This window comes from Calidris pugnax, unplaced genomic scaffold (genome assembly GCF_001431845.1).
Source record: "Calidris pugnax isolate Ruff unplaced genomic scaffold, ASM143184v1 scaffold167, whole genome shotgun sequence".
Classification (NCBI taxonomy): domain Eukaryota; kingdom Metazoa; phylum Chordata; class Aves; order Charadriiformes; family Scolopacidae; genus Calidris; species Calidris pugnax.
Window position 1 is genome coordinate 498,480 of NW_015091045.1, and position 18,209 is coordinate 516,688.

The 18,209-nt window shown below is 56.0% G+C and overlaps 1 protein-coding gene across 2 annotated transcripts; it reads left to right on the forward strand.

The window, feature by feature from the left end:
* Window positions 1–318: 318 nt before the first annotated feature.
* LIMD2 (LIM domain containing 2) lies at window positions 319–13,850 on the forward strand. Of its 2 annotated transcripts, none has more exons than XM_014956560.1 (5): window positions 319–367; window positions 9,227–9,363; window positions 12,159–12,203; window positions 12,419–12,558; window positions 13,094–13,850. In XM_014956560.1, the coding sequence occupies exons 2-5, from the start codon at window positions 9,322–9,324 to the stop codon at window positions 13,251–13,253; spliced, it is 387 nt and encodes a 128-aa protein (XP_014812046.1). In that variant the 5' UTR covers window positions 319–367; window positions 9,227–9,321; the 3' UTR covers window positions 13,254–13,850. The 2 variants fall into 2 exon arrangements, with proteins under 2 accessions (XP_014812046.1, XP_014812047.1); XM_014956561.1 differs by lacking the exon at window positions 319–367 and adding an exon at window positions 6,762–7,034.
* Window positions 13,851–18,209: the final 4,359 nt, after the last annotated feature.

The window sequence follows — 18,209 nt, forward strand, 5'->3', positions numbered from 1 at the left end:
TCTGGGGAGAGGGAGCCCGGGGAAGAGAGGGGCTGGGGAAGGTCTGGGGTTAGAGGTTGGCTTCACACAAAGGAGCAAGCGGCTGGAAGACGGTAACGACGGCGGAGCCAATCACGGCGGCGGCCCGGCGATAAAAGGGCTCGGCGAAGGCGGCCGTGGGAGCTCGCAGGAAACGGCTCCCTCTCCCACAGCCCCGGCCTCCGCAGCGGGGAGAAGGGGAGCCAGAAACACCCCGCCATCAGGGCCGGCTGGAGGTACCCACCGGCCACCCATCCATCCACCCACCCATCCATCCATCCATCCATCCACCCATAATTAGGGTGAAGCCCTCCCGTTTGGGCATCGCCGTGAGGAGCCCAGGCATATGGTGAGCCCTCGCTCGTGGAGAACAACGGGGCTGAGAGGGCGGCGAAGGGGCTCGGCGGGAGACAATGATGGTTCCCCGAGATGTGGGGAGAGAAGTGGGGGGGTCCATCCACCCCCTCACACCCCCCCTCCCCCTGGGGATGGCCGCCGGGTACCGCTCGGCGATGGGAAGAGGGGGAGATGGTGGGGGAGAAAGCCACGACCGAGCGGTGGGGAGGGAAAGGGGAGAAAGGGATGGAGAGGAGAGAGGGATGAAAAGAGAGGGAGAGCCCCGTGGAAGCAGCACCGCTGGCCAGGAGCCACCCAGCAGCTGGGGGGTTCATGCACAGCCCCCCCCCGGGGAGGAGGAGGTGCTACCTGGAGACACCGGGAACTTTTTGGCTTTGGGAGGTGGCTCGGTCGAGGTGAAGCAGATGGAGTGGGGGGGAAATACAAGGGGGGGTCTGTCCTCGGCCCTGGGTGGCCTGGCCAGGGTCAGGCGGGGGCAAGGGGACACTGTCTGAGCTGTGGGAGCCTGTTGGGGAGTGATGCTGCTGAAGGAAATGGGGGGGGAAGGGGGGGCAGCACCCCGTGCCCCCTGGGAGCTGGGGGGGTGAGGGGCTTGCCCCCAGAATATCACGGGGACGAGAGCGAGCGGAGGCCTGTGTTCGCTGGAGCGGGCACCTCGGGGTGCAGCATTTCGGGGCTCACGTCCCCCCTGTTGGGGCTGTGATTCCCCCTTTGTTGTGTGCTGCGGTACGTGCCGGAGGGGGGCTGCTGGAGAGATCCATTTTATTAAGCTGATCAGAAAGAGCAGAGATGGAAGAAAACCTGTTAGATCCCGACTCCCTTATCCCCCTTCGTTAATGCTGGCTAATTCTCACTGGTGTGTCTCTCCTGTCGCCTCAGCCAGCCTGGCTTTAAACCTTTTCCAGCGACAGGTCTTTTCATCACTTCCCTGGGGAGGCTGTTGCACGACTGTGAGATTTAATAACAACACAAATACCCTGAGCTCTGACATAACCCTGAACAGCCAGGGATCTCCCAGGGCTTCACAAAGGAGAGCCGCTCTGTTTTCCTTGGGTGGGGAGGGGGAAAAGGAACAGAAAAAAAAATGAAATTATTTCTCCACTGTCACCCCAAAATTAGCAGCAGAGCTGGGAATTAAGCCCAGGTCTCCCAAGTCCCAATCTGGCGCTCTACCTACCATGTTTTGAGCCAGTCTGATCTGTCTAATCCCCTTGGATCACTTGAGACCAGCTAAGCTACCTCGTGGGTCATATATTTGATCAATTTTCTCCTGATTTTTGTTCATGGGGTGGGCATCAGTTTTGAAAAAAAAACCAAAAAAACCCAAACCCCTGATAATTCAGCAGCCTGGATCATGCCTTGGAAACTGGGCTTTGTCCACCGAAGACATCGTGTGAGGGCTCTCGCAGGGAAGACATCTGGTGCCTCAGCTGAGCTGTTGTGTATTTAAGGCCAGGAGCAGCACATCTGCAGCATTATTAACGTAGATTACAAAATAATTGTGGGGCAATCAACCAAGCCTAGTCCCAAACGGCCCCACCGGTAACAGCCTTTTTTAAATGGGAGCCCTGCGAGAAGCAAATTCCCAGTGAAGGAGTGAGGGTCTGTCAGAACCAGCCCCTTGGGCTTTGCAAAGCGACTGGATGCATCTTCTTTTTTTCACACAGCTCAAAACTGGGTTCCTGACCTTTTTTGGTCAACACAAATCCCACGAGACCTCTCATTAGGGAAGGGAGTTCCTCTTCTGGTTTCCTTCAGCCGGTCAGTCCTGTGAACCTACAACTACCCCCTCCGGTCCTTCATGGCGATGGAGTTTCTCTTGTCCTTTTTGTCCCTCCTCAGCTTTTGCAGGGTTGTTGTCCATTGTCAGGCAGCTGCCACGTTCCCCCAGAGGTGTCTGCCTTTCGCTTTCCGGTTAATTCATTTTTATCTGCCATCTGGGGGTGTTGCAGAGCTTACCTAGCTGTTAGCAAAATCTCCGGGATGGAAAACATTAAATCTGGGGGAAGAGATTATTGCAATCAATATTAAGCACACTTTAGATATATTTCTCACCCCTCTGGTGTGCCCGGAACCCTCTCCATATGGTCACTCCAGGGTTTTCAGACACAAGGAGCCCCAGCAGCCCCTGATGTGCCTCTCCAGGGCTCGCTTTTCCCAGTGCTCTCCTTATCCCACTGAAATCCCATGGCCTTGCAGAGCATCCAACCCTACACTGGGTGGTATGGCGTCTTGGATCCTACAAGGGATGATGGAGGTGAAGACTGAAAATAGACAGGGCAGCTCAAAAAGTATGATTTTTTGAGAGATTTAACCCATGAACGTGATTTTGGTGGGTCTTTTTGGACACAATCTGCGTTCGGACAGTGGACACAGCAGCTCTCACGGGGGTCAGGGACCACGAGAAGTGGTTGTGCTGTGTTTTGTGCTGTGTTTTGGGGTGCCTGGAACAGGACCCGCTCTCATTGCATCTGCAGATGGTGAAACAGCAGAAGCTCTCGGGAGGGGCTCTCTCGGAACACAAGGGATGGGCTAAACCACATAGGAAACGTCAGTCCAAAGTCTGGTGTTTTACAGCTGATAGTCCTCCAGAAGAGATCAGCCAACATAACATTTACAGGTTGTGTTTGGGGAGAGAGGAAATTATAGGCAATTACAGGTCTGTTAATTGAAGTACAATAAAAGGTGAGTTTCTAGAATAGGTTTTGGAAGAGTAATCAGAGACGTGGGGAAGCAGAGTAAAATGCAGCGTGGTTTTAAGACAGATCACGTCAAGTTGGCTCAATATCTTCCTTGGATATGATAACTGACTTCTGAAACAACAGGGCCTCGTGAATCTGGATTTAAGGAAAGCGCTTGATACAATGCCCCAGGGAAACAATTATTTTAGGTGGAGACAGGAAAGAGGATAAGGAAGGGACAGCAAAATGGAAGGAGGACACTTGGATCCTTCCACAAGGAGAGATCTAGGGACTGAACTTGTAAACAGTTCCTTTAGAAGTCAGGAGATCTGCCCACGGTGAGGAAACCCAGATCAGCAGCCAGGAGGATGAGACTGGAGTCCTAGAAATGGCTGGAGAAGAGTCGTGTCGGAGCAGGCACCTGGGGAGCTGCAGCATGAAACTGCTGTAACCTGGAGGGACCTCAGCAAGTGGTGGGCACTGAGGCAGAAAGAGCATCTAGGGTTTCTGGCAGAGGTAACGGAGGAAGAACACATCAGCGCAGATGTTTTCAGGGCTGCCAGAGACATATTCGTACCAGAATACAAAGGCTTAAGATGTCCTTCAGTGCAGGAGGCCACCAGGAGACCTACCTGCAGCAGGCCACCAAGGTGGCTGTAGGAACAGGGAAAACCCACCTTATGAGAACAGATTAAAAGGAATTTAGTTCTCCTGCTACAAAAAGACTGATAAAGAGTGTAATTACTCTTTATGAATCCCTCTGAGAGGCAAATATTACAGTGTGAGAAGAACTAGGAACATAATGCCAGTATAAGGATAAAAGGCTATATGGTTATGAAGGAAACCAGGAGGTGAGGTTTCCAGGTGTAGCATGATTTATGGAAGAGACTATGGAAAAACTGAAAAGGGAGGGGAAGGAGAATGAATTGCTATTTTCCCATCGTGCTTGTTTGCACCAGGTTTATATCACCCTTAATTAGTACCAGGCTGCAGAGCTTCCAAGTCTTTCTCCAGTCTTCCCTAATGTCCACCCCGAACCTCCCAAACTGCAATTTTTGGCCATTGCCGCTTGCTCTGTCACCTGGCACTGCCGAGGAGGATTTGTCTCTTTCTGGAAAGAGGCTCTTCTCGTCCTCCCAGCAGGATTCCTGCTGCATTTACTGTATCTGAGCTCCTATCAAGGCAGGAGATCCCAGGGAGCAGAGACTCCCTTTAGACCATGATTTTTAATGGATGCCATTAAACACGGCCACGCTCCCGGGAACGGGCTGTTCCTTGCTTCAGTTTCCACTTCTGGAAAAAGGCTGAATCCCGGCAGCATCCTCCTCCCCATCTCTCCCCTCGCCGAGAGGCAAGGGCTGGGGACCAGCCCGGTCCCCCTTGGCCCTGGTCCTTCCAGGGCCGTGCACCTCCTCCTCAGGGGAGACCAGGTGAAGCAGGGATGAAGATGAGAGAGCTGAGTGGGCGGGTAGGGGCTTCCCTCGGGCTCCCTCCTGGCTTCTGCGGGTCCTCCATTGTTGCCCTGACAAAGGCAGCCCTGTTCCTCCCCACAACTATTCCTTGTCAGCATCCTTCGGCATTTCGGCTGCAGATTTCCTGCCCACTGGCAGCCTTTCAAGAGGCAGCCCGGGCGCAGGACGTGGATGGAAAGCGGATTAGTGGGACACGCTGGTGGAAGGTAGTTCCGTGCCGTGGATTGTAGGCAAGGACAGGTCCCTCTGGTGGGGCTGCTCTCCAGAAACCTGATGAACAGGGTCATGATGTCCACAGAAGTGGCCCAGCTGCTCTTCCTTGGTGTCCCTCCATCCTGCACCAAGCTAGCAGGGACCTGCCCTGGGTCCTAAATACTGGCCAAGTCAAGTGGTTGGCTCAAAGCCACACAAGGAGCCAAGATCTGAAGCTGAATTAGGGTCTTTGATGGCTGAAGCTGGAACCGTGGCCACCAGGCTGGCTCCATCATCCCCTCCAAACTGCATCTTGCCGTCTCTTTCCACTCTTGAGAAGCTGAAGCAGCACTGGGGACACTGTGCCCCCTTCCCTGGTGGTGCTGTGCCCAGTTCTAGTGCTGGCCCCTTTGATGCCGACTCTACACCACACTTGGCTTCATGATGTGGGTTGGCCGTGAGGCCCCAAGGCTGCAGAACCTGGAGCCAGCTGGGCTGTGAGCTGGGGGGATTCCCAGGCTCAGGAGATGGGTTTTTCCAGCTCCTCTCCACCTCCTCCCCACACAGTCCTGCTGAGAGACCATGGGTTTAGGCTGGCCATGGAGCTGGAGGGTCAGCGGCTGTCCCCTCTGTGTAGGCCGCACTAATCCTGCACACAATCTTGGGGACATCAGTCCCCGTGGTGACCAGCTCAGCCCACGATGTCCTTGGGGAGCGAGGCGTTGAGCCCCTGCCCGTGCCTCGCCGTGCTGCCGGGGATACTCCGCGTCCTCCCAGGATGGAGGAGGAAGGGGCCCGGCTCCCCCACGCCGCGCGGTGCCTTTGGGAAAAGCCTCTCGCACCGGTGCAGTGATCCCAGCAGTAAACATAGACTTCACAGGGCTGCTAATGGGAACCATATGGCAGAGAGGGGCCTCTCGCCCTCCGCAGTCACGCTGCTTCCCTCTGCCGGAAACCCATCGGCTTTCGGAGAGGCCATTAGGCAGCGCTGGGCTGGGGGCCCGTGGGGAGCAGGCCGGCTTGGCAGCGCTGAGGGGAAAGGGGGGAAAAGCTCCCAGCACCCACCCTGGCTGCGGGAAAGGTGATGCTTCAGAGGCAGGTCACCATCTGGGGGAGTGGGGAAATTGCTTGAGGGGCCACCCCAGATGCTTCCCTCTCTCTCTGTCTGCCCCCCAGGGTCAGGCAGGGGGGTGAGAGGGGATGGGAGAGGCTGCTCTGCAAAGGTTCTGTGATGAAGCAGCTTCTGGGATGGACATTGCCCTCTTCACCCCAATCTGCTCCCCGTTTGGTGCTAAAAGGCAGAGCTGGATCCCCTCTCTCCAGCTGCTCTCACATGGCAGCAGGCACGTGTCCCCTGGGGACGCCAAACAAGCTCCAACCCCAAGGTCCTGAGTCGATCACCAGTCGATCACTAAAAAGCCCCCAAAGCAGGACCAGCATCTGCTGGTGATGACCTGGACAGGCAGAGCTGGCAGCTTGGGCACCACATGCATCCTCCTGGCTCTGGTGCCACGTCTCTGGAGGACACCAAGAGCCACCTCCCTCTGTGCCTGCCACGCTGCGGCCACCAGAAGCTGCTCCATCTCTCTGAACAGATGGCACAAGCCCAGATCCCTTGGGGTTTTTTTGTCCACACCAGCCAATAGATACTCCCAGGAGGGGCAGGAAGAATGGAGGCTGTAAGGCAAAGGGGTTCTCACCTTGACCTGAGCCAAACACCTGAAATTGCTGGCTACATGACTAGGAGAGGACAGTCCTTTCCCCAGACTGTGCAGATGGCTAGGAGCCTTAGGGAACAGAGGTTTGGAGAAATGAGATCTAGCAGTTGCGGTGCCAGCCTCCACCGTGGAGGCTTGGACTTGGCTTGCTTGCTTTGTCACAGATGCCCTCTGCGCTCCTCAGAAAATCAGCGAGTCCCCCCGTGCGCTGGAGGGTTGCCCTACTAATTGTGAAGCCTTCATCACATCAATGTGGCAGCATGTCCTTAAGCAAAGCCTGTTCCACTGGGGTTCCTCCACTCGTGGAGGCTTGTGTTGACTGCCTTGGGCTTGAATCCCATCCTAATGCCTCCTTGGAAGAGCGATGACAGCAGCTGGGGGCCTCTTAGAAACCCTCCCACGGTTTCTAACTTGTTCTGTTTCCCTTATCGCTTCAGCACACCCTTCCCCTTTGAGATTTCTGCTCTTGCCTCCTGTCCTTCGGCAGGAAGGACGTTTAGCAACTTCTACTCACGTGCCCAGAGGGCAACCACACCGAGGGGACCTCTTGTTTGAACCCAAGGCTGGGAGAGCGTGGGCACGGGGCTGCCGGCGGGGTACGTGCACGGAGGGGCAGGGGGATGTTAAGAGGAAGGAGACCTGGAGGATGGGGCTGGATGGAGAACATCAAGCCGTGGGGTAGGATGAGTCGGGTGGCGATGAAGGGAACAGGGTTTGGGGGCAAGAGAAGGAAAAGGAACAAAGAGTAGGTGGAAGGAGCCAGGGATCGTGTGCTTGTGGAAAACGCAAGAGGGGGATGATGGAGAGAATGGGGGAAACCGAGGGAAAGGAGGTGGCTGGGGTAGGGGAGGAAGATGAGCTGTGAGAGAAGAGGAAGGGAAGCTGGGGGTGGAGAAATGTTTGTGGCAAAGGCAGGGGAGAAGGTGAAAGGCAGGTGAAAAGGGGGAGGGTTGTGCACCCGCGTTAGAGGCGTGCGTGGGGTAAGGACCAGAGGGGTGTGCGCTGGGATGGAGGCACCATACAGACCCCAGAGACGTGAGAGGGAAGGTCCTGCCCCAGGGAAGGGGGGGCAGAGATGGGGCTGTGGGCTTGGGCCACCTGCCCCTGCCCCCAGGGTGGCTCCTGGGCTGGTTCTGCCCCGGCCCCCAGCCCCCAGCAGCCGGCTGCGTGCTGCCACCCGCCCCGAGCAGGAAATAACAACCCAACCGCAGAGGAGACGGGAAATGATTTAGGTAAAAGAGGAGCCGTATTCTCAGACGAGGCTGTGAAATGTTTACGACGGGGGACCGCGTCCAGCCCCCCCTCCAAAGGCTGCGAAGGGGAGCCCAGCCCCCCCTTATCCACCCCACTGCTCGGGACCTGGAGCACAGGGCTCTCAACTCTGAATGCAGCCACTAATTTGGGGTGCTTTGCCGAGCCTGCTGTCAGCCGTTGGGGTTGGGACTTTTTAGGCAGCCAAAGAGCCCCCCAAAAACCCCAGGACATGTTTGCAAATATGAGATTGGCACGGTGGAGACATCCTCTGCCCCAAGCCCTCCACCCCGGCGTGTCTCCTTGCCCTTTCGCAGGGTCTATCCTTGGGCAGCAGGAGTGTTTTTGGGGTGACAACATGAGGCCGAGAGGTTTCAGTGGGAGAGAAAAGAAGCCCCAGACGGGGGGTGGGGGTGCTGGTTTTCCAGCCCCCAGTGCATCCCTGTCATTGCAGAGCTGCAGAGCCACCCCTTCGCCCTCCTGTCCCCTGCTCAGCTCTTCCCTCAGCATCACTCGCTCAGCCCCACATCTCTCTCGCATGTGCAAAACAGGGCTTATCAAGCCTGACCTTTTATGGGTGTTTTGAAGGTAAAGGCGCAATGGGGAAAAACCCCAGAGGATCTGTCAGTGCCTTTTCAGCTGATTTTTACCAAAAGGGGTGATTTGCAGCGCTGGTGGTTTTTTGTTTTGGTTTTTTTTTTAATTATTTTTTCCTGTGCTGCATTAAAACTGGTCTGAGATCTGTCAGACTCACCCCCCCGGGCACTCAGCACAGCTCACAGCAGCCACGGCTCACGGGTCTCAGCCCGAAGGCAACGTGGGCTCCCCGGAGAAGACAAAAATCCCCATCACTCGCTCTGCTGAGCTGTGATTCAGCAAGCCTTTTCTGGGCTAAAATTAGACTAAAATCACAGTCCTTGCTCCAGCAACACCAGTGCTTTAGTGGCTCTAGCAACACTGGGTGCTGGTTTTGCTGTGTGGGCAGGATGGTGGCTCTGGCTGGGAGGTGCAGCCTTGCTGCTAAGGGCTTGGCCATTGCCTGGCAATTGCCTTCCACAGGTGGGTTGGGAGCAGAAGCCATCACATCACCTTCTGCTCGTGTTTCCAGCCACTCTCTCCCACCCTGTCCCACCTCATCCCACTAGACTGGGGTTTTCAGCAACCTGGTCTGGTGGGAGGTGTCCCTACCCAGGGCAGGGGGTTGGAACAAGATGATCTTTAAGGTCCCTTCCAACCCAAACCATTCTATGAGTATTTTTGTATGGGAGCAGAGGACCAGAGCTGCTGAGCTCAGTGCCCCAGATCACCTACCAGCTTCTTAAAACCCAGCAGTATTCCAGCCCCACATTTCCTATCTGCCAGTCCAGTCTGGTGTGCCTAAATCTCTTGGACCCCTCAAGAAACCTCTAGACCCAAAGGGGCTGCCCTGACCCCATGGAGGAAGCTCTGAGCGTGTCACTGCCACGCACCAGCTCCTGCAGCTGCTTGGTTTGGGGTGATGAAACCAACCACGCTCCTGTTGACATCTCCTTTCCAGGTGTTGCAAGAGGTCTGTCTTAGACACCTCCCCAGGGAACACCGGCCCACAAATTTCAAGCTCAGGATTAAATAGACGGAGGAGGGGAAGGAACCATGTTCCAGGCCACGGGACCTGCCAGCCCACCCCCAACTCACGTACGTAGCATCCCCCGCCGTCGGTGTGGGAATTTCAACCCGGGTTTTGGTTCTCAGGGAGGGAGGGTTGTGTACAGAAGCTGTATTCTGGACCTGACACTTTCTGGTGATCAAAGGCACAGTCATGGCTGCTCAAAGAACAAAGCTGGGGACAGGAATGTTCCAGCAGAAGGTGCTGTTTGCTGAGCACATCGCAACGCCAGCGTCCATGGTCCGTTCAGAGCCGCTCACCCCGCTCCCCTCTCCGGTTGCCTTCTTGTTTGTTTGTGTTTCCATGGCTTTCCGTGCTCACAATTGGGAGCATGCGAGCGGCTCAGGCTCGGAGTGATTGGAGATGGAAAAACATAAAGGCTCAAGAACATCTCCTGCTGGGACAGGATATGGCCCCTTCCCCGAGGGAGGATATATCTGATATGAAATAGATAGTGTGCCTGATCGGAGCCAGAAGGCTGCCGAGAAGTGACGAGCAACGGCGGGTTGCCTGTAGCCTTGGGAACGGATGTATTCCAGCTCCAAGGAGGCAGCGTTTTCCTTTAGCTCTGGTCAGCTGAGCCTGGAAACAATATATTAAATGCTAACCCCGGGAGAGCACCTGCGGTTGTTTTACCAGCGCCGAGGGACGCAACTGGTTTTACACGGCCCGAGTCTCCTCGCTGCCCCGTGTCCCGCTGTTGACTTTGGCTCCCTCTTCCAGCCTTGTGGGAGTGAGAGGAAAATCGTGTCCCTGACCTCAGGCAACGAGAGCAGCTGGGAAACGTCTGAAGAGGCAGCTCAGCGAAGTGAGAGTTTCCTGTGCGTCTCTTAGACGAGCCGTTTCCAAAAATATGGAGGAGAAACGGTGGAGAAGGACAAAGCAGGAGGAACGGGGAGGGAAGATGAGCCCTGGGGGCAGAGGGAAGGGGCAGAGCTGGCTAAGCAGAGTCCACCAGCATCAAGAGGAAGGACAAGGAGGTGTTGGGGTGATGTTCTGGGGTCCCACTGCCCCAGCCTTGGGAACAAAGAGTGCAGAGGGGGAGATAGTCTGTTGGAAAGCGGCCCTGACTGGTCCATCTTCCTAAAAGTGTGTTTACCCCCTTGGTCCTGGCTGTGTGAAAGGAGGAGAGAGTATTTTTGTCAGTGCAGAGACAGGCTAAAATCCTTGCAGGGGCACCCAGGGGATACACGGACAAACAGCCAGTGAGGGGAAGGACCAGGGGGTGATTTGGGAGGAGACAAGTTGTTGCAGCTGCAGATGGGGGAGAGCGTGGAGACACCCCGCTCCGAGATCCCGGAGGCAGAGATACAGACACCTCAGTGTTGGGATCTATCAGCCCCACCAAGCTGCAGGACACCACGGAGGAGGTCTTCAGCCCCGAGCGTGCCCCGCTGCCCTCCTGTTCTCCCCACACACACACAGACACAGCCCGCGGGGACTCAAGAGGGCTTTTTGCTCTCCCCCACGGCGCAGGCGTTTCCTGCGCAGCGCCTCGGGCTGGTAACGGGGCGAGAGGAGGAACTCAGAAACAAAACATCCGCTGAGGGGGAACCAGCATCACGTGCTCCACCAGAGCACCCCAGTTATGCCCTGGGAGGACTGGTGGGCTACCACCCTCCACCTGCAGGCGTAGACCCCCACCGGCAGTGCTGCCAGAGCCCCGTGTGCCTCCAGAGAGAGACGGGTGAATAAGGACCCCACCGGCAGCGCTGCCAGAGCCCCGTGTGCCTCCAGAGAGAGACGGGTGAATTATCACCCTCCAGCCCTGTGGGGTAGATGTTGGTTAGAAGGAGGGAGAGCGTCATCTGGCACCTTTCCCCCTCTCTGTTGTTATTCCCAAGAGGCTGGTGCCAGCCCTCCATGGTCTGAGGCACCCATGGTGGTGGCAGTGGTTCACCAAGGACAGTAATCGATGGCTGCGGACGGCGAGAGCTGCTCATCAGTGGTGGCCGGGAGCAAGGGAGGGCTGTCACCCTGGGGTTGAGACGGGTGAATTATCACCCTCCAGCCCTGTGGGGTAGATGTTGGTTGGAAGGAGGGAGAGCAGCATCTGCGACCTTTCCCCCTCTCTGTTGTTATTCCCAAGAGGCTGGTGCCAGCCCTCCATGGTCTGAGGCACCCATGGTGGTGGCAGTGGTTCACCAAGGACAGTAATCGATGGCTGCGGACGGCGAGAGCTGCTCATCAGTGGTGGCCGGGAGCAAGGGAGGGCTGTCACCCTGGGGTTGTCCTCTGCAAAGCCTACACTGTGCCATCCCTTTGATCTCTGCCTGGGGGCTACCACCTCAAAATAGGTCAGCTAGGCCTTGGGCCATGGAGGAAACAAAGCCATGGAGTGCCATCCCTTTGATCTCTGCCTGGGAGCTACCACCTCAAAAGAGGTCAGCTATGCCTTGGGCCATGGAGGAAACAAAGCCATGGCACACTCCTGTCCTGTCCTGCTGGATGGGAGCTGGCTGCTCTGCCCCCATGGCCCCAGGCACGTCTCACAGCCCCCTGCTGCCTAGTTCCCTCTCTGCGATATGTAAATGGCTTTTCCTCTTTTTCTATTATCCTTCCTTTCTTCTCCTCTCTCTGGGAGAAGCACCACAGGGCAGGAAGTAACTCGAACACAAGGACCCGAGGGAGGTCATGGCCTCTGGGCGAGTTCAGAGAGGGCCACTGGGTGCCCGTGACAGAGGCAGAGGCTGTCGTGTGTCCCAAGGTCCTGCAGCTCAGCTGCCTGTACCCATCCTCTGCTGCTCCTCCTTGAGCCCAGCTGGTGTCCAGCCTTGTCAGGCCAAGCTCTCACTTTCATTTCTCTTCTTCCTTCCTTCCTTAGGAGGCAAAGAACAACTCAGGAGGCAGCACGGTGCAGCGCTCCAAGGTACCCGTGGCTTCACCTCATCCTACTGATGCTCAGTGAGGGGGGAAGGACCCAGAGAGGAGCAGTAGGGGGAGGGCGAGGGGAGGTGGGGGGGCTTCACGCCAACCAGTGCTCCAGCAGCATGGCTGGTAGGTAGGGAAGAACAGGCTGTGGTGGGTGCAGGATCCCCCAAACCCCTTCCTCACCCTCTTTCCCTCTGCTCTCCCCTCGCCCAGTCCTTCAGCCTGAAGGCGCAGGTGAAGGAGATGTGCACCGCCTGCCAGAAAACCGTCTACCCCATGGAGCGGCTGGTGGCGGATAAATTTGTCTTCCACAACGCCTGCTTCTGCTGCAAGCACTGCCACACCAAGCTCAGGTGAGCCAGGCCAGGAGGCCACCAACAGCGAGGTGGACGGGTGTCACCCACCCACCCATCACAGCCCCTCCTCTTCTCGGGTACCTAAAAACCCCCCAAGCCCACTCATAGCAGCCAAAAAAAAGAGCTTATTCACCCACCTGGTCCTGAGTATCAGCTAAGAGACTGGTTTGGAAGAAAAGGGTTTTTTCCCCTCAAGAGCAGCCCCAAAGTAACATGGAGCTGAGCCAGAGCATCCTCCGAGGTGACATTGAGCCAAGGCTGACCTGCCCTGTGGGACCCCCTCCCTCTTTACAGACCTTTAAGGCAGTCCCTAAGATGCTGAGCTGGCTGGAGGGAATAGTTGGCCCTTTCTGCATGTTCTCTCCTCCTTTTTGCCCTGTCCCAGTGCCCCTGAGCCTCAAACACTCCTCCCAACCCAGAGCTGAGCCCCCAGCTCACCCTGTCCTCCCCTGTCCTGGTGCCCCTGAGCCTCAAACACTCCCCCTGACCTGCAGCCGAGCCCCCAGCTCACCCTGTCCTCCTCTTTCCCCAGCCTGGGCAGCTACGCGGCGCTCCACGGGGAATTCTACTGCAAGCCCCACTTCCAGCAGCTCTTCAAGAGTAAAGGCAACTACGACGAGGGCTTCGGGCGCAAGCAGCACAAGGAGCTGTGGGTGCACAAGGAGGTGGAGAGCGGGACCAAGTCGGCGTGAGCGGGGCCAGTCCCACCACCCCCCTTTTCCCCGGAGCCCAGCAGAGACGGCACGGAGCGGCGCTGAGCCGGGGGCTAACTGAGCTGATGTAAAGCAAAGGGGACCCAGGGGGCTGTGGGGAGGGGAAGGGAGGCAGCCCAGCCCTCTTTGGAGGATGCTTAGGGGGGAGCCAGGGTAGAGGAGACTGGGGTAGACCCCCAAGACCTGGAGTTTTCTCGCCACAGGTCCCTCTCCCCCATGAAATCAGATCAGAAGCACTTGCCCCACGGGACCCCCAGCCCCGTTCACTCGTTTCAGGCCTGTCACCATGGAAAAGGAGATGACCCAGGGGCTTTCCCCACCCTGTACCAGCTCCTGCCACACCAATCCTGCCTTGCTGGGGCTCCGAGTAAGGAGGGTCCTTGGTTTACATCAGCTCAGTTCAGCTGGGATTGTTCAGCCTTAAGGATGCTGCCCTGCGACTGTTTAACAGTGTCTGTCTTTTTTATATTTGCCTTTAATTGGTACGTTCTGCGCTGGAGCCTGGCACGGCAGCTTCACGCGTGACACTGCGCCAGGCGCTCTTTTATTTTTGTAATACAAGGTTTCCAAGCCTTCCCTGTCTTGTCCTGTCTTCCCAGGGACCCGGGTGGGTGGGAGGAAGGGTCAGCTCTGTCACTGTCCCCAGTGACTGTGGGAAGACCTTCTGCCCATGCAGGATTGAGAAACTATTCCTGGATACGTGTGTGTAACGTTCTGACTGAGGCAGCCGAGTCTTTTGGGGATGGAACATGGGATTTCAGGTTGCACACACGCAGCATTGCTGCCCTCCGAGCTACAAACCCCAGCCCTAACTGGGAACCAGCCCCCACATGGAGCCCAGACCTCCTTCCCAGGGTAAAGAATGGTTTGAGTTGGAAGGGACCTTAAAGATCAACTCGTTCCAACCCCCTGCCCTGGGCAGGGACACCTCCCACCACACCACGTTGCTCCAAGCCCCCTCCAACCTGCCCTTGAACCCCTCCAGGGATGGGGCAGCCACAGCTTCTCTGGGCAACCTGGGCCAGGTTCTCCCCACCCTCACACCAAACAAGTTCTTCCCCACATCTCAGCTCCATCTCCCCTCTTTCAGTGTCAAACCCTTCCCCCTTGTCCTATCACCTCCCTCCCTGATCCAGAGTCCCTCCCCATCTCTCCTGGAGCCCCTTTAGGGACTGGAAGGGGCTCTAAGGTCTCCCCGGAGCCTTCTCTTCTCCAGGCTGAACCCCCCCAACTCTCAGCCCCCCCTCCCAGCAGAGGGGCTCCTGCCCTCCCAGCATCTCCATGGCCTCCCCTGGCCCCGCTCCAACAGCTCCATGTCCTTCTGCTGTTGGTGGCCCCAGAGCAGGAGGCAGCACTGGTGTGTGTGTGTGTGTGTCTCTTGGATTTGTGCATCACCCCAGCTCCCCTTGGCCAGCAAAGCCACAGTCACACCTGATCCTGGGGGAGATAGATGTTGGATGACCCCAGGAGCCTTGATGTCCCTCTCGTTGGACAAGTTATTTGGACAAGCTGACCTCTCCTCACACCGACACACTGACAGCAGCTTTACACCAGGCCAAAAGCTGGTTCCTGAGCAGCCCTGAGCACTTGCTGTCACCAAAGAGAAACCAAGCGGTGGCCGCTCTGCGGTGGAGGGTCTTGTGATGCTGCTGGAGTTGTGGCCCCTTCCTGGCCTCAAAAACGTAAGCGGGCTCCTCAGTTTCGCTTCCTCTTTCCTGCTGGCCTCACTTCCCCATTCCCTCACCTCGGCAGAAAGCATTTTTAACACCACCAGATGACTTTGGGGTAGGAGAGGGAGAAAAAAACCCCCTACAAACCCAGCTTTTAAACGTTGGCCTTTCAGTTAGAAAGAGAACATTAAGCAAGAAGAACAATGAGGTTCCATTTCTCTCCTTCCCTCCCCAAAAATTGAAATTTGGGGTTTTGTCTAAAGGCAGCAGCACTCAAAGTTGTCTTTGCACAGAAAACTCTCGTTGATGTGGCAGAAATGGAGAGAGCATGTGGCAGCACAAGAGGCGTGAGCTCTCCAGCCTGTGATACGATGGGTTTTCTGATTTTGAGACCATTCAGAGATCATTTTTCTGATGTTGAGGACCAACCACCAGGCTAGACATTACTGAAACAGGCTGCAGCAACCCTACCCGGGCTCCACCATTCAGGGGAGGGAAGCGGCTCCGATGAGGATCCGATGGGCTTCAGGGAGGGATGTTTGATGCTGCTCCCTTTGGCAGAAGGGTTGCTGCACACCCAGCACTGAGCTCCTGCTCCCCCGATTAACGCTGGGCTGGGGACACAGGGACACCCTGCTGGTGACACACGTGGGAAGGGGTTTTTATTCCACCACTTTGAGTTTATTTCACCTGCCCGGTACATCTCAAAGGCAGCACACTGCACACAGGACAGTGCCTGCTTTCCCAGGGGGTACCCAGAGAAGCAGAGCTGCAGAAACCCCAGCTTAAAATGTCTCAGACTGAGCAGCTTCTGTAAAACAGATTAAAAAAAAAAAAAAGACCAAGCCCTAAACATTATCTCTTTGATTATCTCTTTGTCCATAATGTTGGGCTGAAATCCAGCTGATTTTATGACGAGCCCTCGTCTCACTCCGCTGGGGCTGGATGGAACCCTCCTTTCTGATCCACCCAAACCCTGAGCAGACCTTTTGGGCAACGCACACTCAAAAAATCCTGTTTCTGAGCAGACTCGGTGACTTCTCACTGCAACACCTTTGCTTCACATCTCCACCCTGCAGCACAAGGGCTGTCTTTTCTCACCCCAGCTGCCAGCAGCCTCCCCTGACCCGGCTGTCGGTGTGGCTGGGGTCAGCAGGACTCAGGATGTTCCGACCTCACAGTTGGGGTAAGATTTAACGATGTAAATACAGAATCACAGAATCTTCTAGGTTGGAAGGGACCTTAAAGATCATCTTGTCCAACCGTCAACCTCACTGACAAAAATAGACACCCGCACAACAAACAAGGAGCATCATCACTAAACCAGACCTCCCAGCACTACATCAACCCGTCTTTTGAACACCTCCAGGGATGGTGCCTCAACCACCTCCCTGGGCAGCCCATTCCAAGGGCTGAGAACCCTTTCAGTGAAAACGATACCCACGAAGAGAAGGAGGGCGGCGGGTTTTCAGCGTGTCTAGCTGCCAGTTGTTATGGCTTTTTGATTCCAAATTTCTGGGTGGCCGGACACCAGCCATCGCGGTGGGGGGAGCATCCTGCCTCCCCCTGCTGAGGCTGAGCCGCACTGCAGAGCGGCTCTGCACAGTGGCAGCCCACGCCGGCCGGGGACAAGGATGGTCCAGAGGGATGTGGAGACAGGAGCTGGGCTCCCAGAGAAGCATCTGGGGGGGGAAAGGAAGATCCAGGGAGACAGATGCCGCCCGTGACCTACTGGAGGGTGCTGCACAGAGTTTGTGCTCGGTGGAGACCAACTACCTAAAGTTTCTTTCAAGCCATGACAGGTCCTTGATGGGGCTTCTTGTGGGACATGAGGCTTCTTTCTGCAGCTCAGTGAAAGCCACGCAGCAGCTCTGGGGGAAAATATCCCCAGCAGAGGAGCTAGAAAAGCAGCAAAAGTGGCACCCAGGCAGAGCACACTGCAGCTTTCCTGGGCTCCAAGTGATGCAGCGAGAGCTCAGGAACAGAGGGTTTAACAGCAGCCCAAGGGCTGGTCCAGGGCGTTTTGATGATGCTCCAACCCTTAACCTGGAGCACAGAAAACGGCACAACCCTTAATCCAAAGCACAGAGGATGGCACACAGCCAGCAGCCCACGCCGGCTGGGGACAAGGATGGTCCAGAGGGATGTGGAGACAGGAGCCGGGCTCCCAGAGAAGCATCTCGGGGGGGGAAAGGAAGATCCAGGCAGACAGACACTGCCTGCGACCTACTGGAGGGTGATGCACAGAGTTTGTGCTCGGTGGAGACCAACTACCTAAAGTTTCTTTCAAGCCATGACAGGTCCTTGATGGGGTTTCTTTCTGCAGCTCGGTGAAAGCCACACAGCAGCTCTGGGGGAAAATATCCCCAGCAGAGGAGCTAGAAAAGCAGCAAAAGTGGCAGCTGGGGCAGAGCACGCTGCGGCTTTCCTGGGATCCAAGTGATGCAGCGAGAGCTCAGGAACAGAGGGTTTAACAGCAGCCCAAGGGCTGGTCCAGGGCGTTTTGATGATGCTCCAACCCTTAACCTGGAGCACAGAAAACGGCACAACCCTTAATCCAAAGCACAGAGGATGGCACACAGCCACCCGCGCTTCCTCTCCTCCAAAGAGGAGGATCCGGACCTGCCACCGCAGAAACAATAGGACTGAGGAGCAACAAATAAACTGTATTTATTTAAACACACTCCACAACCACCTTCTGCATTTCCACCCGAGTTACCAACCTTTTAGCTCAAGAAAGGCCATTTTCCGGAGCCTAAAAATTCAAGCCAACAGATTCACATAATAAAAAACTTGTTCTTGGGACAAAAAATAAATAAAAAAAAAAATCAGTAAGAATTCATATCCATTCATACCATCCAGATGTCCAGTTCTGGACAAGGCACAGAGCACTGGGCAGAGATCAGCATCAGAAGAACAAGTGAGATGACAGCAAACCGTGCCAGCATTTCCTGGATATAACGCAATACACCCACACCCGGGCAGGATTAATTCCAGAAGACATTGCTCCTGGATTAGACTTTTCTATCCTAATAAAAAGAGCCACAGTAGGGTAGCGCAGCCAACCTCTGCAGAGATTTTAAATTATATGAGCTTCAGAACTGGATTTAGAGAGGAAACACCTTAAGTCACCTTCCCCCGAGCTGCACTGAAATGACCAGAAATGAAAGAGGCAGCAGAGATTTCCAGCTGTTTCTTTTGTGTGTTGGGCAGTGTTTTGTGGCTGCTGGTTTCTACCTTCAGCCCAAGCCTCCAGAGCCTTCCC